General features: G+C 49.2%; 1 protein-coding gene across 4 annotated transcripts in view; it reads left to right on the top strand.

Moving 5' to 3' along the window:
- LOC137439654 (acetyl-CoA carboxylase) overlaps positions 1–26,659 on the top strand; it is a 280,655-nt gene that overhangs the window by 104,942 nt on the left and 149,054 nt on the right. For all 4 annotated transcript variants that reach the window (XM_078768288.1, XM_068135620.2, XM_078768287.1 and 1 more), the window contains exons 16-20: positions 1,195–1,276; positions 8,895–9,040; positions 10,692–10,842; positions 10,927–11,061; positions 25,268–25,414. In XM_078768288.1, coding sequence (XP_078624414.1) covers positions 1,195–1,276; positions 8,895–9,040; positions 10,692–10,842; positions 10,927–11,061; positions 25,268–25,414 — 661 coding nt within the window. The remainder of the gene's footprint in view (positions 1–1,194; positions 1,277–8,894; positions 9,041–10,691; positions 10,843–10,926; positions 11,062–25,267; positions 25,415–26,659) is intronic.

Raw genomic sequence — 26,659 nt, 5'->3', positions numbered from 1 at the left:
ATAATAATCAGATATACATACATATGTACATACACATTGTTACGTGCTCCTCCCCGACCCCCTGGTCACGGTGTACCTCCGAGCCCCGAGAGGAGTCACGGCAGAAAAATGTGTTATTCTGTATGTCAAAGATCAATGGGGAAGCCACACCAATTGTTACTCACAAACAGATATTGTATTAAGATCACACAAGAATAACAGCACAACAATAATAGTAATCAAAAGTACAATCAATATATGTCCTATGATGGTACCATCAGTTTTGTAATATATAACTCACTGTGCTCCAAGTCAGTGAAACAAGAACATCCCCAATGTCTCTAATCCCCGGCTTCGAGCCAAAGTCGATCCGCTCCAGCGATCGACAGATCAATGTCCAATCGAGACCAGAATCCCGTTGGGTTGATAGTCAGTCACGCGGCCAAAGCTGCGTAAAGGCGCCCTCAAGGCGACTGGGAAACCCAAAGGCGCCCTCCAGGCGATTGGGAAATCCCACCCTCGCGTATGGATGTTCCACGGCTCACAGTCGGCGACACGCAGACTTTTCACTCAAAAGCCACGTCACACACACACACCACAGATCAACGTCTGAATGCGGTGAAACTGGTCGAAACGAGACGAAACCCTGAGCGAAGCGCAAGTCCTGCGCGAGTCAAAATGGCCGATGGCACGCCGATGATGACGATGATTCTCTTCAGAATCCACCGCAAAACCTGACACGCAGGTTGATCTGTCACAGCGATAACAACTCTGTCGCAGGAATCCCTTTCCCGGGAAACCAAAAGTTCACTCGTGACTCTTGCTCGCCAACGTTCGCTCCAGACCGCAATTAGCTCGGCTCCTTCTTGTCCGACTCACTCGCTCCCCTTCTTTTCCTCTTCTTCCTCTTCGTCGTCCGGTTCCCGATCTGGTTTGCGGTTTCTTTTAACTCTAACTTTTCCACCTTTTGAAAACAGTTCATAAACAATAAACCTTTTGAAAACAATAATAGTACATGGAATCAAAAATGCTTACAGTGGATGAAAACCACCACAACGGAAGTGATGAATCCGTAACAACATATACAGATAATTGCCTTATTTTAGTATTATAAGGGAGGTCATAATTTTGTGGATTAAATTTGTTTGTCTATATTTTGCTTTCTGCTTGGTTATTGTTTTGTGATCTTCTTATTCTGCCCTTTCTTATCATCAGGGGGCAAGTCCTTCCTGTTCACATGTTTTCCAACACTATTCCAGTGCAGCTTATTTATGATGGTGTCAAGTATGTACTGCAGGTGAGAAACTGATTTGCATCTACAGCAGAACACATTGTGTCTCAAACACAACTTGAGGTTATTATTTTGAGGGTATTAATGATTTGTGGCATTGGTTCCGACAGAAACTGTGTGTGTGTGTGTGTGTGTGTGTGTGTGTGTGTGTGTGTGTGTGTGTGTGTGTGTGTGTGTGTGTGTGTGTGTGTGTGTGTGTGTGTGTGTGTGTGTGTGTGTGTGTGTGTGTGTGTGTGTGTGTGTGTGTGTGTGTGTGTGTGCATACGTGTGAATGCATGTTTGCTTGGGGGCAGTAAAATAGAAAGGCTGACTTGTCACAGATTTACCACCTTCTTACCTGGAAGTCCTTGGTGTCCTTGTGTTTATACTTCTCCCACCCCCCATCCTTCCCATGCCGCCTCCCCCCAAGCCCTCTCCCTCCCACACATTCCCGATGTCCCTGCTCTCAAATGTTGTGTTTATGTGCTTCCCCTTCTCTCCCCATCTTGTCTACCGCTCCCCTTTTTATATACTTTGTTTCTTTGTCCGTTTGATTTGTTTGTGTGATAAATGTTAGCTCTTTCACGAGCCTCGATTATGTATACACAAAAAAAGGAAAAAAAGAAAAAAAAAAGACATGAATGGGTTAAATAAACCATAAAGAAAGGGTTCTCAAAGAGAAGGCTGGTGCAGGTATTCGAGAAGCTCTTTGGCAATACGCAACATTTGAGACGACGTAATCCGCCCCAGAATGCTCGGCGGATGCGCAGAAACACCGAGCAACAAAGTCCATTGGGGCGGGCGAACATGTATCATGCGTGCCAGATAAGGATTGCAACATAAAATGTGTGCCAGATAAAGTCTAAAAGAAGCCGAAAATACTTGGAAACCTACATGCGAGAAAGGGTTGTGCCTCTGCATATGTCCCAAAAAAAGGGGTGTCCCAAAAAGCTGATATCTTGCAGCACGTACCACAGAAAGAAACTCCTGACGATGTGGGCCTATAAAAGGTCTGTGGACGGTGCTTTTACCCTTCATTCATCCGACTTCCCCGATCATCCCTGCCAGTGAGTGGACTTTGAACCTTGCAGGATTACCTTGTGCAAACATGGCAGGTTTGGTGATTTATTTAATAGACGTCTGCAATTGGAAAGCCGATGCCATCATTACAAACATTCAGGGAGACTTCCCAGAGGGAGACACCATATCTGGTTTAGTTGCTTCTTAACACCGATGGAGGGGTCATTTCTGGGATTTGTCAATGCACAGGGTAAGTTTAAAAGGATGATATTTACTATAAATCATGTTTTGGGAGAGCCTGGTATTGACTTGGTGGTAAGGGTGCTGGCTTGGGGTCCGAGGATCCTGAGTTTGAATCCCGGTCGATCGTTGAATTAACGCCAGGGGGTTAATTAACCTGTTTGATACGGACTCAGCCTGTCATCCTTCCGAGGTCGGCAAATTGAGTACCAGCAAGCTGGGATGAATGCTGGGAAATTGAGTACCAGCTTGCATCCTTCCGCCGCGAATAGCGGCTTATGCCCCAGCTTAGAATAGGTACACCGTATCCCTGTGTGTCGTAAGATGCGACGAAAGGGTTGGCGTCAGGAAGGGCTAAATCATCTGGCCATAAAAACATTGCCTCAAAAAGGGAACCATGATTATCGTCATAGGGCCCGCAAGGCTAACCCCCGCTCTAGTAGGGAAAATGGCCTTAAACGGGGATTTTAAAAAAATCATGTTTTGGGGGAGGGGAGGTGTGTGTGTGTGTGTGTGTGTGTGTGTGTGTGTGTATGTATATATGTGTATGTATTTATATATACATATATATGTGTATGTATATATATATATATATGTATGTATATATATATATATATATATATATTGTTGCGGTTTTTAGAACCCCTCACTTTGTAAATACTTGTAAATAATATTCCATCATTTAATAAGGTTAAAGGTTGCACCCATAGTTAGGCCACAGCAACACGTAGGACACCATAGGACTTTCAGTTATTTCCTCAGTATGTGTTTCAGATAAGGCTGTGTTCCCAATAATTGAATCTGCGTTGCATTAATTAAATAAGGTAGGCCCCATTCGCTTCTTTGCCAGCTGCTCTCTCCAAGCTACGCCAGTATGCGCCCCTACAGTCGGGGCTTGTCTCTCCCAATTCTGTTACGCGCCTTGGTTAGCATGCGCACAGGCGCCGCCATTAACCACGCGGTCTAAGGCCGAGGAAAAAGGGGGCGGGACACGGGAACGAGGCGTGGCCCTGTCAACTCGCCGTCAAGGGCGGAGCCGGTGAGCCCTCGCCAACCAACCAGGGCTGAGGTGAGCTCGCTACCGGGCGTGGTTTCAAAGAGCGCGGATTGATCTGTGAGCGCGTAATATAAGCGCCAGCGCGAGCCTTTTTACGGGATTGAACTGAGAGTCGACTCGGGGCTGAAACGAGTGTGCCACGGACTGCACAGGGAACCATCGATGGTAACGAACTGCACCGGGGATTGCGTTGCACGAACTGTTTATTGAAGAACTGCGCCGTGAGAGCTCGTTGTTACGAACTGCCTGTTTGATACGGACCTTGTTTGATCGGGAGAGAGAGAGCGTTTGGCACGCTATACGTATGCAGCATTCCAGCCCCTCGCATATGTAAGGTCCGCTCGCGGTCAACGCCAACGACGCTCTGCCGGCCTGTTTCCATCACCGCCACGGCACGGTGTATGTATATGTGTATATATATATATATATATATATATATATATATATATATATATATATATATATATGTGTGTATGTATATGTGTATGTATATATATATATGTGTATGTATATGTGTATATATATATATATATATATATATATATATATATATATATATATATATATATATATATATATATATATATAAATATATATGTATATATGTATGTATGGTATATATATGTATGCATATATATATTGTTACGGTTCTCTCGCCGGCCTTCTCCCTTTATCAAGGGGGGATTAATCCCCTTGTCTTTAGTGGCCTGACGGAACCGAGACTTATTACGTCCTTTCCGGGCGAGCACAAAATAGGGTTTCGGGACCAAATTCTCGCTCGTACCTAAGTACTCGCGCCGCCACGGAAACGAGGTAGCAAGCCTCGCACGAACCACGTGTGGTTTGAGTACGCCGAGCGGATTGAGTACCATGTGGTCCGTGCAGTTTAGTAGAGGAACCCGATTCGAGCGGTCCTATTCGCACCACGCTTAGCCAATGAGGAAACCACAGAAACGATCGAATGGAAGAAAGGAAGAACACAGGTTTAATTATGCCCACACGTATGTACAATGATCGGGGATGCAGAGACACAGGGCAGCACTTAATCAATCTTATCTTATTCCCCGGACTCGGGTCCGTCACACTCCCACAGGGAATTGCAGATGGGTGGATGTTCAGCCAACGTGTCGACGCGGTCGTCCAGGAACGGCCCCGTCCGGCTCTCCACGGTCCCAGCACGTCCCGCGAAGATGGCAGCAGGCGATGGAAGGAACTTCGTAGCGTGTCTCCCGAACAAAGCAGATGATGAGGTGGAACGGCAAATGCGGGACTTTCAGCTCGCCTGGCGATTACACAGCCGTTCTCACTCACGCGACTTAATGCACCGTATATGGATCGGCCTCAAACTCAACCGAGCGTCACTTATTAATAGCGCGTATTTCGGTTCATGCGCGTCTTTCTTCGCCCGCGTATCTTTCACAGTTCTCTGACGCTCACAACTCCTCTTTAATGATCTTCTTGGTTGGTCAGTGCGCACGAGTTCTCCTGGGCATGTCCTTTGTTCATCAGCGAGAGTCCTCTTGCTCATCAGTCCTCCCGCGCTAGTCCTCTTGGGGGCTTTGCGTGATGGGTTATATAGGTACGCCCCCGAACCTTCTGGAACCCTCTCGAACCTTCTTACCACGCCCTGTGACGCAACGCCGCCGCCACCACCTCTGAGCCCTGATTGGCGGCTCGTGCTTACCGTCAGTGCTTCTGCCGCTCCGCCCCGACCCTCCTAGCCTGCCTCGTGTTAATTCGCCCCAAAATGAACCAAAGTTAGCACAAAGGGGCATGAGGCTAGGGAAGCTGGAAAGTCGGTAGAAGTAGGGCCTATTCTCCTGACTCTACTCAACGCAGAACTAACAATGGAAAAGGACTAAGCTCACAAATACTAAGAAATAACTACACTATCGCGAGGCTACATGTTGCTTGTGTGACTAACTATGAGGGGGAAATTTTAACCTTTTTATACTCACTTTACAAACTCAAAACCGCAACAATATATATATATATATATATGTATGTATGTATGTATGTATATATGTGTGTATATAACATAAGTTCAAAACACACCTGGTCACAAGTGTGCCGCACTGACCGGGTCCTCAATCAAGTTCCTCAGCATCATCCCGTTTCGGCCCTTCAACCTCGATACAGTCAGCTAAGGTGGGCCAGCAGGGGCACATACACATCCACATGCAGCAACTGCACCTGGATGCGTACATACCCCCACCCCTAGCCAGTGCGAACGCAGACTACAACAGCAACACCTCCACATCCAGAATCCACAGCACCAAACAAACATGGTGGAACACTCAAACACCCACCTTTATACCCTTCACCACTCACCAACAAAACACACCAGATCATTCATACACACATCCACACACGTACACACACAACACCAACCAACCACCTACCCTTACAACATACACCACTCAACATACAAAAACACACACACTCATGCAAAAATTCATTCATGCAAAAACACACACCCTCACCCACTCACTCACATACACAAAATAAAAAATAATAATAGTAACAAAAAAAAAAACACACAATCAACCACCTACCCTTACCAACATGCACCACTCATGCAAACATGCAAAACCATTCATGCAAAACCACACCCACTCATGACCCACTCCTGCAACACACACACACACACACACACACACACACACACACACACACACCTCCATTTCTATTCCGTAACCTCGACCTACACCGTTCGACGTGCCTCCATAAACTTCCTCCAAATCCAAAATGAGCCTTTCAAGGCAACCTGGGCCACCTTGTCACACATCCTCCTTTTTTCTGTCCCACACACTCCAAGCCGAGCAAGAAATGCAGAAAAGGAATTTCCGACATACCCTCGACACTCCACCTCAAATGGCTGACACGAAACTCGCCAACCCTTCTCCCGGCACTGTGCCTCCAGCTCACTGTACTTTCCTCTCTTCCTCTCGTGCACCTCCTCCATGTTCTCTTCCCAAGGTACAGACAATACCCCTAAGATGACCTGTCTTGTTGCACCTGACCAAATGACAATGTCAGGCCGCAACCTTGTCACACAGATCTCTTCTGGGAATACCAATTGTGGCTTTAGGTCTGCCACCACCTGCCAATCACAAGCATCTGACAGCCCTCTTGCTTTCCACCTCCTCCTCTTTCCACCTCTTACCACTTGGCCCTCCTTGACAAACCACACCTCTCCCCTATCAGTCTCCTTCTCCACTCTTCTCTCTCTCGACCTCAGCACCTCTTGTTGCACCATCTGCACCACCACCGCCAGCACCTGATCATGTCGCTACCTGTATTGTCCTGCTGCCAATGCTACTGAACATGCACTCAGTGCATGCTGCACCGTTCCCACACCTCCACACAAATAACATCTCTCCTCTTGCAACAACCCCCACAATCTGAAGTTTACTGGTGACGGAAGCACATCATACGTTGCCCACAACAGGAAATTCAACAATATTGGCTCCATCCTCCAAATCTCTTGCCACTTCAACATCCTCACCCGCACACCTTCCCATCTAGTCCAAGCACCTTGCTGTGCCTGACCGACTGCTTTCACATATCTCCCCTCCTCTTCCTTTCTTCTCACCTCCCTCTCAACCATCTTCCTCCTCTCTTTCACACATGCCTTTCCCCATCGCTCATGCTTCATCCACCCCAAGCCATGCTTCCCATGCTGTGCCATCCCCATGACCTCCTCCTGTTGCAACCGCTCCTCCATCTCATCCACCTCTGCTCTTGCATTCCACTTCAGACTTCCCTTCTCTGGGAGAGCATTCTTTCCCACTGCATCACTTGAATCCCGCAACATCATGAACTCCCGCACCCTCACCACCTTAAACTCCTCGGTTAATGATGTCAAGGGAAACTGGAGTTTTCCACCCTGACTATAAAAGGCAATGTTCGTCAAACAGCGTGGCACTCCCAACCACCTCCTCACAAACCCGCTCACCACAACCTCCATCCTCTCTACATGCCCAATTGCAATATCATACATCATCAATGGCCACAATACTCGTGGCATCAATCCAAACTTCAAACACCATACCTTCAACTTACCTGGCAAACCACATCCATCAATCCTCTTCAAAACTCTCAAAAGCTTGTTTCTGACCTCCTCCACTCTTCCCACATCATTCAACTCCACTGTATACCATCTTCCCAAACTCTTCACAGGGGCTTCCACCAATGATGGAACCACCTCCCCTCCGAGCTCAAACCTGTGCATGTTATCCACCACTCCTCGTCTCACTACCACACTCCTCGACTTTCTTGCTTTAAATCCCAATCTTGCCCACCGCATCAACCTTTCCAGTCGTCCCAGTACCTCTACTGCTGCATCAGCGGACTGTTGGACAACTGTCAGGTCATCCATGAAAGCAAACATCGCTGGCAACCTCTGACCAGGGGCTAGCTCCACTTCTTTCCCATGTCCACTCACCGCACGTATCAACAACTCCATAACCAGCACAAACAAAATAGGGGAGATGGTACATCCCATCGGGAACACCACTTCCAACTTCTGCCACTCTGTTACATAGGACTGTGTCGCAAACCGCATCCAAAACTGATCATAATATGCCATCAAAAATCCCTAAATCTCCGTGGCACCCAAAAGAAATCCATGGCATACCTGATCAAGTCATGCGGCACTGACCCATATGCATTCTCCAAATCCAGCCATACCACCGCCACATCCTTCCTTTGCCTCTTTGCCTCCTGTAACACTTGCCAGACCATTGCCGAGTGTTCAATGCATCCTGGTGATCCTGGTATTCCTGCCTTCTGCACAGAACCATCCACAAAACCATTCTCTGATGGAATGGATCAGAATGATGGAATGTATATATATATATATATATATATGTATAACCCCAACTTCTTTCCTGAAATTCCTAGTAGTGTTCATTGGCTTTATTCCGTGTACCACTCCCTCCTCCCCATCCCTCCCCCTTCCACAGATTTTTTTTTTTTTTTTTTTTTTTTTTTTTTTTGTATACAAGATCGAGGCTCGTGAAGGAGCGATCGACCGATGTACCTGTTCTCTACTGTTTCTTGTGCTTGTGTGCTTCCCTCTCTCTCCCCCTCTTGTCTCCCGCTCCCTCCATTGTATGTTTTATGTGTCTGTGCATGTTTTCGTGTTCAATGTGTTAGCTCTTACACGAGCCTCGATTCTGTATACAAAAAAGAAAAAGAAAAAAAAAGATGAGTGACAATCATCAAGTTTCTAATTAGGAAAATTGCATTATTCTTCCCTTATGGATTTGACATTGCAAGGTTGCTATTGGCATCGAGTTGTGCCGGTGTTGTATTCCCAAACAGGTCACTCGCCAGTCTCCCACCACTTTCTTGATCATCATGAATGACAGCACCCTGGAGACTGATGTGCACCGCTTGAGCGACGGTGGGCTGCTTCTGTCATATGATGGCTGCAGCCACACCACATATATTAAGGAAGAGGTTGGAAAGTAAGTGACTGGATAAACTCAGTTACACAAAACTTCCATTTATTATTGGTCATGGCCAAAAATATTGGCACCCTTGCACTTTTTTCAAATAATTCCTCTCCGGCCTTGCTCCCACTGTTCTGTTTCACCAGAATTTTCTCTAAAAATAAGTTGAAATTGACAAAAGTATTTAGTCTCCACAATTCTTTATTTCACAGTTAATATTACAGAACCTTTGTTTTTTTGATTCAGAACTTAATATATCCTTTTAAATCAGAAAATAAAAGGAAATGGCATTGACAAAATTATTGACATCTGAGACGATACATTTATCTTTTGTCAATACACATGACATTTGGTAGCACAGCCTTTGGACAAAATAATTGCAGTCAAATGCGTCCTGTAGCCATGAATGAGCTTCCTACACCTCTCTACTGGCAGTTTGGCCCACTCTTCTTGTGCAAACCAAAATGTGCTTTACCCAAAAACTTTAATTTGGTCTCTTCCGTCCACAGGACGTTCTCCCAGACGGATTTTGGCTTGTTCAGGTGTGTTTTGGCAAACTCCAGTCGGGCTTTCTGCTGTCTCTCTCTCTCAGCAGTGGGGTCCTCCTGGGTCTCCTACCATAGAACCCCCTTTCATTGAGCTGGCGACGGATGGTGCAAGTTGAAACTGCGTACCTTGTGTCTGCATGTCAGCTTGAATCTGTTTGGTAGTTGATCAAGGTGCTTTCTCCACCATTCAAACAATCTTTCGCTGCAGTCTTCGATAAGGTTTTCTCTTGTGGCCACGTCCAGGGAGGTTGGCTACAGTGCCATGGGCCTTAAACTTCCTGATAACATTGCGTACGGTGGATACAGGAACATCAAGGTCTCTGGAGATGGTTGTAACCTTGAGATTGTCCATGCTTGGCTACAATCTTGTGTCTGACCTCCTCAGACAATTCTCTGGTTTTCTTTCTTTTCTCCATGCTCATTGCGGTACACACAGTGACATCAAAACAGCAGAATGACTCCTTTTCTCCATTCAAACTGGATGAATGAGTGATTTTTATATTGCAGACACCTGCAACTCACCACAGGTGAGTTCATTTTCAAAGTAAAGGAGAATCACCTGTTTTGAAATCTAATTATTTCTAACAACTTCTAAATGGTGCCAATAATATTTTCCGGGCCATTTTATGATTTCTGTGTGGAATAAGCTAAGATTTAGTATTTTTTCAGCTTTTTTTTGTTTTGTTCCACTGCAAACCAAAGAAATACACATGTGGACACCAAAATATTTTTTAATATCAGCAATTCTCTGGAGTAAATGGTGCATTATTTAAAAAAAAGTGCAAAGTTGCCAATATTTTTGGCCACGGCTGTAAATTATAACAAGCATTACCATTTTGTGCACAAGTACCATATTCATTACTTTTGAGAAACATGCCATTCTTGGTAATTCTGTACTTTGAAATTTTGATGTCCAAACGCGATTTGAATTGCCATTGATGATGGGAATAGATGCAGGGTTTGCATGTGGATTAATACCAGGCACATTCAAGTTGATGGGATTTGATTTTTAGAAGAATAAATTGATCTTTTCCGTTTTCCTTATTCCTGAAAATGAGCCATCATTTGCTGGGAAAGCATCCCTGTGATATGTGTGTGATCTGTATGGCCCTCACTAGGTACCGAATCACCATTGAAAATAAAACGTGTGTATTTGAGAAGGAGAGTGATCCAACCATGCTGCGTGCTCCATCAGCCGGAAAGCTGCTGTGCTACTTGGTGGAGGACGGAGGTCATGTTTTTGCTAGCCAGTGCTATGCAGAAATGGAGGTATCTTTTGTCGTGGAAGTTCCCTTGACCCGACGTCATAGACAAAAGGCATAGTTGATGATGTTCATACTTCACATGTCACAGGTGATGAAAATGGTGATGAACTTGATGGTGAACGAGTCTGGTTGTGTACATTTTGTCAAGCGACCCGGCGTGGCCCTGGAGGCTGGTTGTGTCATCGCCCGCTTGCAGCTTGACGATCCATCCTGTGTGCTCCAGGTGTGTTGTCACACAGTGCTCCACAAATGTAGAGTTTTCAGGTCGGAAGTCAGATTTGCAAAAGGATAATAATTAAAACAACAACAACAACGGATCAATTACAAAGCACTTTTCTTAGCCTAGCACAAAGCACTGTACATCAAGGAACATTCTAGCAGATTTAAAATAAAAATTATATAAAGGCGAAGAGGCTTTTCTTTAATTTGTGCTTTTCAAAGATATTCAAAGACTGAAGAGATTTGGCAGAATAAATCGAAGGCAGAGGAAGAGAGCTCCATAGAACAGGGGCACGGCTGGTTCACCGTCCCACCCTCCCCTCAAATCTCTTTTCCCTGCTTTAGACTTCATTATTTTTACAGGCCTTGCTCATGTAGTGAAGCTCACCTGCTGATTATATGCGTTTCACCAACAACTCACATTCCTCCTTCATTTAAGAGTACCGATGGCTACATGTGCTTGCTTAGAACAAACTTTTGTTTGCTTGCATTTCCTTGTGTGGCATCCAACAACAATGATGCCATCTTTGACTAATTGACGATTGATATTTGTATACGTACCTGTATACACTCTGATCTTGGACTGATCGTTAAACTGCCAAAGAAGGGAAACTCGGTGAACGTGGTAACTGGAGAGTTATAACTCTTCTGTGTATTACAAGCAACTAATGTCCATTGGTATTGATTTTTTTTTCAATATCAATATGTCGGTGGGCTCATACCGGCATATCAATATCAACAGTTTTTTTAAAACAGGTTCCAAACCATTACATATTCATATATGACGTGCACATCATTACCCACCTTTAGAGGCCATTTTTCCCCGCAAAGCGGGGGATGGCCTTTTTCGGGAACCGTGGTTGTTGTTGTTTTTTGGTCCCCTTTTTGAAGCAATGTTTTACGGCCGGATGCCCTTCCTGACGCCAACCCTTTTTGCCGCCTTTAACGACAAACAGGGAATTACCAGTGAACTGGTACTCAATTAGCCGACCTCGGAAGGATGACAGGCTGAGTCAACCCCCCTGGCGTTAATTCAGCGATCGACCGGGATTCGAACCCAGGATCCTAGGATCCTAAGCCGGCACCCTAGCCGCGAGCCCAACACCAGGCTTGCACATCATTGATGCACAGTAATTCACGACATACATCATGCACTCAATCTTTGCCAATTATGGCAATTTTTACGGCATGGCCCATCGGGCAGAGCCGTCTAGAACAGTGTTTGTCCGTCTGCATGTATGATTGTATGTATTATGTCCCCTCAAACGTATACCAATCAGAGCTGAGGATCTGGTCACATGACAGGTTGATGTGATTACGTCTGATGGCATTACGGCCGTGCAGCGGCTGACTCTCCACACACCGCCATTTTGATTGACATGCCGTTTATGCAGAACATATCGTCGAACCTGTCAAATATCACAATCGCCATCCTCTACCTTTACGTTTTTCATTCAGTGTGAAACACAAACAAACCGATTGTTAAAATGATCATCAAATATCAAAAGCATCGGCGTTACGTCTTTTCCAACAATACGGTGTGGTGTAGCGGTTACCGGAAGCATGACACAATCACCTTGCACCGGCCGATGACGTAACCGGCGGGCGGTTACTTGCCCGGACTCGCCCGGACGTGTCAGGACTTGCCTTGCCCGGGCGGACTCTCGATTTGCATACCACGCCCCGTTGAGAGGCGTGGCTGACTTATTTGCATACCACGCCCCGCCTGAGAGGCGTGGCTTTTGTGTGGTGAACTTTTGATATAAATTGCCGCCTGTGTTAACGGGCTATTCAGTGCTTTTGCGTTATTTCGAGTTGAGCAAGAATAAATAGCTCAGTGAAACTTCGTACCTGGTGTCGTCCATTTTGTCCGGCTTTATCGTGCGAGCATAGCTCCACAATTGGTGACCCCTTTTCGAGAACACGGCGATGGAGTCATCTGTAGCTTTGAAGCTCCCTGGCTTTTGGGAATCGCACGCAGCCGTCTGGTTCGCCCAAGCGGATTCTCAATTCGCCCTGTGGAACATTACGGAGGACACGACGCGCTACCACCATGTGGTCTCCGCGCCCAACGCCTCCACCGCTGCCCGGGTCCTGAGCTTCCTACAGAACCCGCCGAACGCCGACAAATACGGCGCGCTCAAAGGCCTACTCCTCGGTGCGTTTGGACTCGCAGAGACCGAACGTGCGCGACAACTGCTCGACCTCCCGGAGCTGGGTGAGGCCCGTCCATCCGAGCACATGGACCACATGCTGGCTCTACTCGGCGACCACAGCCCGGATTTCCTCTTCCGCGAGCTGTTCCTCCGACAGCTACCTGGGCAGGTATGGTTAGCTTTAGCTAACTCGCCCATCACGGACCCTCGCGCCCTGGCCAAGGAGGCCGATAAATTTTTCTCGGCCAGGCGACACGTCGAAGCGGCCGCCTGGAACCCTTGGCCGACCGAGGCAACGCCCGCACCACGACCGGCGCCACCACCAGCCGAGTCAGCGCCACTGGCGGCAGCGGCCGCCACGACGCCCCGTCGACCGAACCCGACGCGACCACCGGAGCCTCCACCAGAGCGGACCATGTGCTACTACCACGCCAGGTTCGGGCAGAAGGCCAGGACGTGCCGCCCACCATGCACTTTCGGCAGATCGGGAAACGACCAGGTCGGCGCTCACTGCCTGCCTTGAGCGTCGGCTATTCAGGCAGCCTTCTGTTTATCACGGACACAGCGTCCGGGCGGCGTTTTTTGTGTGACTCCGGCGCTCAGCTGAGCGTGATACCCACCTCGGTGCAGGACAAACAGGCCGCGCTTTGCGGCCCCGCCTTGGTCGCCGCAAACGGCTCCTCCATCCGCAACTTCGGTTCGCGCAGCGTCGCACTCTGCTTCGGGGGCCAGCGCTTCAGGTGGGACTTCATCACGGCGAACGTGCCCATGGCCTTGCTGGGTGCAGATTTTCTGTGTGCGCATGGGCTTTTGGTGGACGTCAAACGGCGTCGGCTCATCAACGCGGAGACCTTCAGCTCGCTCGCTTGCTCATTGAGCGGCTCCGCACCAATCAAGCTAGCCTGCGCGCTCCCGGCCGCGGACTATTTCACCCGCCTGCTCGCCGAGTTTCCCACCCTCACGCAGCCGACGTTTTCGGCCGTCGCCGTCAAACACGGCGTCGAACACCACATCCCGACCACAGGTCCACCGGTCTACGCCAGGGCTCATCGCCTCGACCCGACCAAACTCGCCGTGGCGAAGGTAGAATTTGACGCGCTGGAGCGATTGGGCATTGTGCGGCGCTCGAATAGCACGTGGGCCGCGCCCCTGCACATCGTGCCCAAACCGGGTGGCGGATGGCGACCATGCGGCGATTACCGCCGCCTCAACGATGCCACCACCCCCGACCGGTACCCGATACCACACATACAGGACTTTTCCGCCCGTTTGGCGGGGCGGGTGATCTTTTCCAAGGTCGACCTCATTCGGGGCTACGACCAGGTACCCGTCCGGCCGGCCGACGTGCTGAAGACGGCGGTAATTACACCTTTTGGCCTCTACGAGTTCCTTCGCATGCCGTTCGGCCTTAAGAACGCGGCCCAGGCCTTCCAGCGGCTGATGCACAGCGTGCTGCGCGACCTCACCTTTGTTTTCGTCTACTTGGACGACATTCTCGTCGCCAGCACTTCCCGGGCGGAGCACCTCATCCACCTGTGCATGCTTTTTGAGCGCCTCGGCCAGCACGGCCTCATCATCAACCCGGCGAAATGCCAGTTTGGCGTAACGGCCGTCGACTTCCTGGGGCACCGCATCACGAAGCGCGGGGCTGTCCCTCTGCCGACCAAGGTGGAGGCAGTCACAAGTTTCCCGCGCCCCCGCTCCATCAAGGCCCTATAGGAATTTTTGGGGATGGCAAATTTCTACCACAGGTTCGTGCCTCGCGCCGCCCAACTCATGCACCCCCTGTACGAAGCCCTCCGGGGCAAGCCGGCCAAGCACGACGTCGCCTGGACCAAAGAAATGGATGAGGCGTTCACGGGCGCTAAGCCTCGCCAACGCGACCATGCTGGCGCACCCGGTGCTCGACGCGCCCATCGCCCTCACCACGGACGCTTCCGACTACGCGGTGGGCGCCGTGCATGAACAGTGGGTGAACGGGGCTTGGCAACCGCTGTCCTTCTTCAGCCGGCAGCTTCGCCCTAACAAGCGCAAGTATAGCGCTTTCGACTGCGAGCTCCTCGGCCTTTACCTGGCCGTTCACCACTTCCGCCATCTTTTAGAGGGCCGCCCGTTCACGGCGTTTGTGGACCACAAACCCCTGGTCTTCGCCATGGCCAAGGTTGCAGAGCCGTGGTCGGCCCGCCAGCAGCGCCACCTCTCCGCCGTGTCCGAATTTACGACGGACATCCGGCACGTCGCGGGCAAGGACAACGCTGTGGCCGGTTGCCTCTCCCGGTCCGCTGCGAACGCCGTCAACCTCGGTGTGGACTTCGCCCGCATGACGGCCGACAAGACCGCCGACCCCACGGTGCAAGCCCTCTACAGGCCTGCGTGACGCCAAGTCACGGACAGCGGACAGGCCTGCGGTTGGCCGACGTCCCCTTCGAGGACACAGGCACAGTTCTCCTGTGCGACGTTTCCCTGGGCCAACCTCGCCCCATCGTGCCCACCGGATGGCAGCGGCACATTTTTGACGCCCTCCATGGCCTTTTCCACCAGGGCTGGAAAGCGTCGCAGAAGCTCGTGGCAGCAAAGTTCGTCTGGCACGGGCTCCGTAAGGACGTCCGCGACCGGGCCAACGCCTGTGTCGCCTGCCAGCGCGCGAAGGTCCACCGGCACACCCAGGCCCCATTGGCACCATTCGATGTGCCCACGCGGCGCTTCGACCACGTCAATTTGGACCTGGTGGGACCCCTTCCCTCCTCGCGGGGCTTCACCCACCTCCTCACGATGGTGGACAGGACCACCAGGTGGCCGGAGGCCGTCCCGTTGGCATCAACAACAGCCGCCGACGTGGCGCAGGCCTTCATTGGCACCTGGATTGCCGGTTTCAGCGCCCCCTCGGACATCTGCTCCGACAGAGGCCCGTAATTCACCTTCGAGCTTTGGGGCGCGGTCGCCCAGGCCTTGGGGGTCAAGATACACTGCACCACGGCCTACCACCCCCAAGCCAACGGCTTGTGCTAGCAGTTCCACCGCTCGATGAAGGCCGCTCTCAGGGCCAGCCTCCAGGACGACGGTTGGGCCGACAGGCTCCCGTGGGTCCTATTGGGCCTCCGAACGGCCCCTAAAGAGGACCTCCAGGCTTCCACCGCCGAGCTGGTCTACGGCCAGCCACTGCGCATGCCGGGCGAGTTCATCCCTGATGCCACCGCCCCCTGGTCCGCGGCTCGCCAATGCTCGGTCCTCCAGGAGGCCGCCAGGATATTTGCCTCCGTGCCCACGTCCCACCACGGCTGCCCCCAACCCCACGCCCCCCCAGCACTTCGCACTGCGGAGTACGTTTTTATCTGGAACGACGCACACCGGGGACCGCTCCGGCCGCCGTACGATGGACCTTTCCGGGTCCTGAAGAGGGACGACAAGTCGTTCATCATTGACATCGGCGGCAAACCGGACCGCATCTCCGTGGACCGCCTCAAGCCGGCCAATTTGGACCTCGACCAACCTCCACGGTTGGCCCTTCCTCCACGATGGGGCCGTCGGCCAGGCCCCCCGCCCAACCATCCCCCGCCACGCCACCAACCACCCCCACACGAATCGCCAGGGGCCGTTTCAGCCGGGTCATCAAGACCCCCCTCAAACTGACTCTCCCGGTGCAAGTTAATTCTGGCGGGGCGCATGTAGAGGTTACCGGAAGCATGACACAATCACCTTGCACGGCCGATGACGTAACCGGCGGGCGGTTACTTGCCCGGACTCGCCCGGACGTGTCCGGACTTGCCTTGCCCGGGCGGACTCTCGATTTGCATACCGCCCCCGTTGAGAGGCGTGGCTGACTTATTTGCATACCACGCCCCGCCTGAGAGGCGTGGCTTTTGTGTGGTGAACTTTTGATATAAATTGCCGCCCGTGTTAACGGGCTATTCAGTGCTTTTGAGTTCTTTCGAGTTGAGCTTGAATAAATAGCTCAGTGAAACTTCGTTCCTGGTGTCGTCCATTTTGTCCGGCTTTATCGTGCGAGCATAGCTCCACAGTGGTACATATGTGCCTTAGGCGTTATGCTTCACCTTCGGACCGCTTCGGACAAATTGAGCCCAGGTTTCTTAATACAGTAGTGTATCATTTCAGTAGTATAGTTTTCGTAATAATAGAAATATCGTGAATATAACCATAATACTTTAATTCCAATGTGGTGAATGGATGGTTAATGGATTGAAGTGGTGTATAATAATAATAATAATAATGCATTTATTTTATATAGTGCTTTTCAGGAAGCCCAAAGATGCTTTGACAGAGTGCAAAACATAATGCATAGCAAAACATAAAAACAATTGCAAAAGACAAGAATCAATAGGGAAATATTTAAAGCAGAAAGGAGGGAGAAGGAGAAGAGATCGTCAGGGGTGAAATGCTGTGGGTTAAATGTTGAATGCAGTGTTGAACAGGTGGGTCTTGAGTGATGTTTTGAATGTGGTGAGTGAGGAGGAGTCTCTGATGGTGTGAGGTAGTGAGTTCCAGAGGGTGGGAGCAGCGATGGAGAAGGCCCTGTCCCCCCAGGATCTGAATTTGGTTCGGATGGGGGGGGGGGGTCAGGAGGTTGGTACCAGCAGAGCGGAGGTTACGGTTGGGAGTGTTTCTGGGGAGGAGGTCAGCCAGGTAGGATGGGGCCAGGTTATGGAGGGCTTTGTAGGTCAAGAGGAGGATTTTGTACTGGATTCTCTGGGAGATGGGGAGCCAGTGAAGCTTGTAAAGGACGGGGGTGATGTGGTCACGGGTCCGGGAATGGGTGAGTAGACTGGCAGCGGAGTTCTGAATGTATTGGAGTTTATTGGTGATTGTGGAGGGTGAACCATAGAGGAGGCTATTGCAGTAGTCCAGACGGGAGGTGATGAAGGCGTGGATGAGGGTTTCTGCAGCCATGGAGGAGAGGGATGGACGGAGACGGGTGATGTTTTTCAGGTGAAAGAAGGCTGTCTTTGTGATCTGTTTAGTGTATCTGTCGAAGGAGAGGGTTTGGTCAAAGATGATGCCAAGATTCCGGATGTGAGGGGAGGTGGACACTGGGATACCGTCGATGTTGAGGGCAAAGTTATGGGTGGATTTTATGAGCGTTTTTGGGCCAATGATGATTATTTCAGATTTATCACAGTTAAGTTTGAGGAAGTTGATTTGAAGCCAGGATTTTATTTCAGAGATGCAGTTTGTCAGGATAGAGTGGGGTGGCGGTGGAGATGGACTTGGTGGAGATGAAAAGCTGGATGTCATCAGCGAAGCAGTGGAATTGGAGACCATGACGGTGGATTAAGTGACCGAGGGGGGACAGGTAAAGGATGAAGAGGAGGGGGCCAAGAACTGAACCTTGGGGGACACCTTGGGGGAGGTGAGCAGTGGGGGATTTGCAGTTATTGATGGAGATGAACTGGCGTCTGTCAGAGAGGTATGATTTAATCCAAGAGAGGGCAGTGCCGGTAACGTTAAAGGTGGTTTCAAGTCGGGTGAGGAGGATGGTGTGATCGATGGTGTCAAAGGCGGCGCTGAGGTCGAGGAGGATGAGAATGTTGAGGTTGCCAGCGTCAGAGGAGAGGAGAAGGTCGTTGGTGATTTTGTGGAGAGCAGTTTCAGTACTGTGGTTGGAGCGGAATTCCGGATTGGAATGTTTCATACAGGTTATTGGCAGAGAGGTGATGTTTGAGTTGAGTGGCTACAGCGCGTTCCAAAACTTTCGACAGAAAGGGTAGGTTGGAGATGGGTCTGAAGTTGTTTAGGGTGTCAGGGTTTAGTCCAGGTTTTTTCAGAATGGGTGTAACAGCAGCAATTTTGAGGGATGGTGGGACGATGCCTGTAGACAGGGAGGAGTTTATTGTTGCAATGATAAGTGGAGAGAGAGCAGGAAGGGAGGCCTTGACAAAGCTGGAGGGGATGGGGTCAAGAGTGCAGGTGGCAGTTTTCATTCCTATGAGGAGTTCAGAGAGGTCAGTAGGGGAGACTGGGGAGAATTGAGACAGGGGATGGCAGGATAAGGGGGGGCAGGTGGTTTGAGGGGGAGCGGGTGCGGCGGTGGTCAAGCTGTTGTAGATGTTTTCAATTTTGCGTTGGAAGAATGAAAGGAAGGAGATGCAGTTGTCTACTGTGAATGACTGGGTGGTGGTGTTCAGGGGGCTGAGGAGTTTGTTTATTGTAGAGAAGAGTGCTTTTGGGTTTCCGGAGCCAGAGTGGATAATTTGAGAGTAGTAGGCGGAGCGGGTGCGGGAGAGGGCATCTTTGTAGTGTTGTAGGTGGTCCTTGTAGGCTTGGGAGTGAACTGTGAGACCTGTTTTATTGCGGAGTCTTTCAAGTTGGCGAGCACGAGTTTTCATCAGGCGGAGTTCAGGGGTAAACCAGGGAGCAGAATGGGTGAAAGAAACCGTTTTGGTTTTTATAGGCGCAAGTTGGTCAAGGCAGGAGGAGAGAGTGTGGTTGTAGTAGTCAGTGAGGTCAGAAGGGGTGTGGAGGTCAATGAAGGGAGAAGTGGACATTTTTTCAGAGAGGGTGGATGAGAATGAGGTCGGTGAAAGAGCGTTTAGCTTACGGAAGTTTGTAGTGCGATAATGCCTTGGTGCTGGGGTGGGGATGTTGATGGTCATAGTGATGGCTAAGTGGTCAGAGAGGGTGAGGTCGGAGCCAGAGAGATGGTGCAAAATTAATCCAGTAGAGCAGACAAGGTCCAGAATGTGACCACGGTTATGGGTAGGAAAGTTGACATGTTGAGTGAGGTTAAAGCAGGTGAGTAAATCAGTGAAGTCAGTGGTTATCGTGGAGTCAGTGGAGTCCATGTGGATATTGAAATCACCGAGGAGGAGGATTGAGGGGGAGAGGGAACATAGCTGGGTCAGAAAGTAGGAGAAGTCAGGCAGGAATGATGGGTGTGGTTTGGGAGGGCGGTAGACGACAGCCATGACTGACTGTGTGTGATCAGAGAGTTTAAAAGCCAGGTGTTCAAAGGATGGAGCAGGTGCGATGGAGATGAGGCTGGTCCTGATGTCTTGTCGGTGGATAACGGCAATTCCACCACCTCGGCCCTCCGAGCGTGGTTTATTGATGTAAGAATGTCCATTTGGTGTGGTGAGGTTGAGTGCGAAGTAGTCCAGAGGTTGTTGCCAGGTTTCGGTGAGACAGAGAAAGTCCAGTTTATTTTCCAGGATGTAGTCGTTCAGGATGAGGCATTTGTTGTTGAGGGACCGGGTATTGAACAGGGTGAGCTTGATATTGTTTTGTACGGCAGGGATGAACCCAGGTGATTTGGCCAGGGTTCGCAGACAGGAGGTGCGATTGCGTGCGTTGCTGTGACCAGTTGCGCTGGGACGATGAGTGGGAGTGCGCTGAGCCGACCAGAGGACGGGGATGGAGTGACCTGATTGTAAATAAACAAACTTGCGACCGGAGCCATGGTGAATGTACCTGGATCGTCGGAGGAGTACATTTGATTTGATTGCAGAGATGCATGATGGGGTGGAGCAGGTATTAAGCAGAAGAAGCCTTGCGGCGGAGTACCGCAGAGCCATGCCAGGCAGGAGCGAAGGGACGAGTACGAGGCCAAGGTTGAGGAGGTGAAACAATGGTCACAACCCACGGGAGCGGGCCCGAGGAAACAGCAAAGGAGCCAGGCAGGTGAAGCCAGGAGCAGAGCCGGGACCGAGCAGAGGGCAGACAGGAGCGAAGAGACAAGCACGAGGCCAAGGTTGAGGAGGCAAAGCGGCAAATGCAGCAGCAAACGACCGCCGCCGCTAATCAAGATCACGGCGGCAAACCGTCACCACCGCCGCTGCAAACAATGGCCACAACCCACGGGAAACAGCGAAGGAGCCGGGCAGGCGGAGCTAGGAGCAGAGCCGGGACCATGTATGGTTCATGATCAATGATATAAGCGGTGTTCGGCACCAATATTAATAACCGAGGAAGTAAGGAATTTGCCTCGGTTTTTTGATGGTAATATCATTTTCTAAATAATGATAACGTAACGTCAATATTATAGTAAATCTAACCATAACACTTTAATCCCAATGTCGTGAATGGAAAGTTCTTGGATTGAAGCAGTGTATGGTTCATGATCAGTGATGAGCGTTGCTCGGCACTAATATTAATAAACATCGGCACTAATATCAGCCTTTCCCAATTATCAGCAAAGTCATGGAATCCATCATTGCTTCAGATATCAAATCTTTCCTCTTCTCCAATGGCTTGATCTCTTATCATCAATTTGGTTTCAGACCAGGTCACTCAACTCTGGACATGCTGCTTCTGCTGTCTCAACAATGGATGGAGGTCCTCAATGCCAAACAGGAAATTAGAGCTGTCTCCCTTGACATATCACGTGCCTTCGATACGGTCTGGCACCCGCTTTGCTCACCAAACTCTCCTCCTATGGTATCCATGGAAATCTCCACGCATAGCTTGCGGACTTCCTCTCTAGTCGTAGTCAACGTGTGGCCCTGAATGGGTTTCTCTCATCTCCCCTTCTGCAGACTCTCTGCAGACCTCCTCACTCTCTGCAGACCTGGACAAAATCACAGACTGGGCAAACAAGTGGAACATGTCTTTCAATCCTGACAAATCTCACACTCTTACTGTCTCTCCGAAAAGACTGACTGGACAATCCTCCCATTGACTTTCTGAATAATCCTCTCCAAGAAGTTCTGTCACTCAAGCTTTTGGGTCTCACTATCTGCCATGATCTTTCCTGGGAAAACCACATTTCAAATCTGGCCTCCAAAGCCAGTCACCAACTGGGCATCCTCCGTCGTGTGATGTCCTTCCTTGGCACACCTGAGCTCAACACATACAAGGCTTTCATCCGCAGCTCAATGGAATACTGTTCTCCTCTCTGGGCCGGTGCTTCGGCTTCAAGCTGTTGAAACCAAAGCTTTCAGAATCATTGGAATCTCCCGCGATGAAGCTAACTCCGAGGGCCTTTCACTCACTCACCGCAGGCAGGTTGGTGGTCTTCCTGTATTCTCCCGACTCCTCTCCGGCCTTGCTCCCCCAACTCTCTCTGTACTCTGTCCCCCAAATATTCCTACAGGTCGCACAAGATCTGCTAGCAACCCTCTTCTGGTGAAACTGTCAAAATCTGTTACCTCCCCCACCACCTCCCCCCCTTCCCATGCCTCCTCCCCCCCTTCCCATGCCTCCTCCCCCAAGCCCTCTCCCTCCCACAGATCTCCCGATGTCCCTGCTCTCCATCTTGTTCTCCCGCTCCCTTTATCATATGTTTTATGTTTTATGTGTCAGTTTGTCTTTTTTGTGATCAATGTTAGCTCTTACACGAGCCTCGACCTTGTATACAAAACAAACAAAAAAATGATATTACTATAAAAAAACCGAGGTGAATTCCTTACTTCCTCGGTGTTTTTATATTTTCTTGCATACAGGATCGAGGCTCGTGAAAAAGCTAACATTTATCACACAAAAAATCAAACAGACACACAAAGTATATCATAAAGGGAGTGGTAGACAAGATGGGGAGATAAGGGGAAGCACACAAACACAACATTTGAGAGCAGGGACATCGGGAGATCTGTGGGAGGGAGAGGGCTTGGGGGGAGGAGGCATGGGAAGGGGGTGTGGGGTGGTGGGAAAAGTATAAAACACAAGGACACTGCAAGGACTTCCAGTAAAGAAGTTGGTATTCGAAAAAAGTGGATCTGGGGTAAAATTAGCGGGGATAGAAACGATCAAGGTTTTGGATGGGGGAAGATAAGAGATGGTGGTGAACAGCTGTTTTAAAGACCTGGAGGGAGGAGTGGGATTGAAGAGAGTGAGGGAGTTTGTTCCAGAGGCGGGAGAAAAGAGGAATGAAGGAGTGAAGGTGAGCAGAGAGTCTTGATTTTGGTAGTTTAACCATAAGAGGGTTGCAGGCAGATCTTGTGCGACCTGTAGGAATATTTGGAGGACAGAGCCCAGAGAGAGCTGGGGGAGCAAGGCCGGAGAGGAGTCTGTGGAAGACTCTTAGCAAACTCTTCGGCGCGTGGCTGGGAGGTTGGCGATCGGAATTGCTTACCAATCCGTCGATCATGAGCTTAGTCGCGGTCAGCGGCCTCAGTGGACCCGGAGTTTGAGGGGGAGTGGGGTAATAAACTCGCCTTTGTACGTCGACGAACCCGGGATCCACAACAATATATATATTGTTATGTCGGTTGGGTAGGCATATATATAGATTTAGGTAGATCTGCATAGGTAGGTGCTTCGTCTGTCTGGATAGGGAATCTCGATGTAATAAGTTCTGTTAGCCCGAATGTCGGATTCAGTGTGTACCTGTGATCATACGAGGATGATCCGGTGATAGGTAGACTAGGGACTAAGCTAATTCCCCTGTGTGTCAGATCTGGTGATCATACCTTTGTCCCGTATGGCAGCACATCACACACATTAGTTAGCCTCATTAGTGCACATATTAATTAATCCCCCGCTGCCATAAGGACTGACTGGAAAGACGAGCAGGAAGTGGCCGCGTACAACGGCGCCATGGCAGGCAGACATTGTGCAAGGCAGGCAATAGCCACGCCCAGAAGGACTCTTGATTGACAAGGGGGAGGGGCGAGCAACAACCAGAGCACCGATTGGAGAGTAGAGAGGGACGTGTGATTGGTCAGGGGAGGGGCAGAAAGCTTCCCCATGATTGGGGGTAAGGAAGGTGAAGGAGCGACACACTGATTGGTCTCCGACCGATGACACCACGACCAATCAGTGCGGAAAGCGTGAAACCACTACCAACAAGCGACGCACTGGTTGGAGGGAAAGCGAGCTGACATGACAAGACGATCAGTAAAACGATTAGCTCACTGGCATTTTCAGCTCTTCCCTTGGCCCTCTTGCTCTGGACTGTCCGATTGAGTTGGCCCTTCTCGCTTTGGTTTCTTCCCTGCCTGGACCTCCCTTCTGCTTTTGCCTTTCGTTCCCGGTTGGACCTTTCCGTTGCGAACTGCAAATTGCCTGCATTACGACGGACGTTGGAGAGACGTTGGAGCGCCGACGATCCTCTTGCCTGGCGTTCACGCACGGGACCTCGCGGGCGATCGCGCAGGGCACTAGGCTTGCCGGCAGCGGCGTACGTGGGCCTGACGGAGAGCGAACACCATGGAGCCTGGACAATTCCTGACGGACGCTACATCCAGGGACAGATAAGCTCTCATCCACAAACAACGTTTCTTTTATTTATCCTTACCATTTGTCTTGTATTTGAAGTGAGGTGTGGGGACGTCCCGATTTAGGACATTTATCTTTCGTCGCGTTTCATTGTTCTCGGTTCCGTTTAATAAATATTTATTTTTGTCCCATAAATTCCGTGTTCGTTCGTGAATTACTTTTTGCAGGTGAAGACATCGTCGGACCGTGAAGGTAAGCGACATTCTCTCCCAAACCCCCCTTCTCGTGTATGATCTGCCATTGAATTGATTGTCACCTCGTTAAGCTCGATTCCATCCGTGGACGCTCTGTCTTAACTGAGAGCCGTCTACACGACTATATATATATATATGTGTAATGTAGGCCTTTATTGCGATGTAGTCATTTGGCTCGTAAAAATTAGTGTTGTGAATAAATATTCTAAAAGTTCAGAAAACTGGAAACCCTTTTAAAAATGTAGAAATAAAATACATTTTAACAAAAATGTTACTTAAAGAAAACCATGCGTTTTTAAGTAAAATGCCAAAGAGGGATAGGGGAACTACCAAAAAAGGGCCATCTATTTATTACAAATGCAAATATGGTGGTGTTTTTTTTACCCCATATCCTTATTCAACCCATTTACCATATGTCCAAAACAGGGCTCTTCCCTTTCCCTTCCTTTACTTTTCTCATTTCCCAACAGATCAAGTGAAACATGCACCCGGGGACAAACATAATAGGAAATTTAATATGCAGGCCGAGTTGCAAGCACAGACCGACCACAAACTCGGCATTTATTATTTGATAATATTGGATTATTTTATTGGCCAATTTTTGAAATTTGTTATTTTATTGCTCTTTTGATTGCTCTGTTTGACCATTTTGCTGATTCGTTTGTCTTGAGACTGCCAGTTCTGTGCCCCATAGACAAATCTTTATCTTGGACCTTTGCCAAAGCAACTGTCTCTACCATTTTGTGGAGACAAGCTGCATCAAGTGTTTCACACCGTTCTGGACAACCTGCTCAATGTCATGCACGAATACTGCCTTCCTGAGCCATATTTCACTCCAAAGGTACTTGGCCATCTTGTTTTGGTTCTGTCAATGAAGGAAGTATTAAAGCAAAATTTCTGACTTCTTGTGGTTCAACAAAGTATTCATGCTCGTGATATAGTCCATTTTTTTAACCATTTCCAGAGGGTATTGCACTTTGGTTTGTTTGTTTGTCTGTTTGTCTGTCCACACACAATGTGTTAACATAGACCACAAGTGCCAACTGCACTGCATTGCAAGAATTGCACGTTATTTTTTTTCAGCCGAGTACCTCGATAAAACACGTACAATATTATAATGCGAGTACATCTATAAAGTACGTACTATTACAATGTGAGCACGTCAATAAAGTATGTGTTCTGTCGGACCCCGACTTTGACGCAGGATACGTTCTTAGAAAATGCCGTGAATGTCGAATCTGCGAATGTGGGGCCATTGCTTGAATGCGTGGGGGGGTGGGGGGGGGGCGGTCTAGGCTTGTGGAAGTAATTATTTATATATATATGTATATATGTATGTATTTACTGCATGGTCTAGGCTCATGGAAGAGCTATGGCAGAACAAATCAGGACACAACACAAGAGAGGGAACATCAGGAGAAAGGGGAAATGCCAACAGCAGGGCAGAGGGAGAACATAAACGGAGGTGAACAAACAAGGGATGCCGGTAATGATGAGGGGTATATGGAGAACACAAAGGGTGGATAAGATGGATAGAAAGCAAAATTTTTGGGATGGGTTGGGGGGGAGAGGTGGTTTACCAGGTGTAGGAAAGATCTGCCCAGTTTGATTGAGATAGGATAAGCAACGACCGAATGTATCACAGTCAGACATAAAGACAGACAGACACCAAATTGTGTATTTTTTGTATGATATAAAAAAATATGAACATGATCTATTGTGGGCTTTCATGAGGGAAATGTATTAGGATTCTCTGAGAAGCTGTTTGGAATGATTGGAGACAAGTTAGGATACCTGAATAATAGTGACTTACCTGGAGGATAGTGACCTCTGTGATTCAATATGTTGCCTGTGTCACCCAGAAAACAAGTTGTAGTCAAATCCCATTTCCTTAGCAGTCATTTCTTGGCTAACATTTCTTTCCGTAAGTCGCGAAATATACTTCCTCCTCATGCCTCTCCATGAAAGCCTGAACATGAAAGTTCATTTGCAACAGATAAGATAAATGAATGTTTGAAACAGACCTGGCACTTTCTTTAAGCCAAATGAGTGTAAACATCTTGGTATCATTCTGTGGCCTTGATAC

Source organism: Myxine glutinosa, chromosome 14, assembly GCF_964187855.1.
Source record: "Myxine glutinosa chromosome 14, kmMyxGlut1.1, whole genome shotgun sequence".
Classification (NCBI taxonomy): Eukaryota; Metazoa; Chordata; class Myxini; order Myxiniformes; family Myxinidae; genus Myxine; species Myxine glutinosa.
This window is presented reverse-complemented; position numbering and strand designations above follow the sequence as displayed.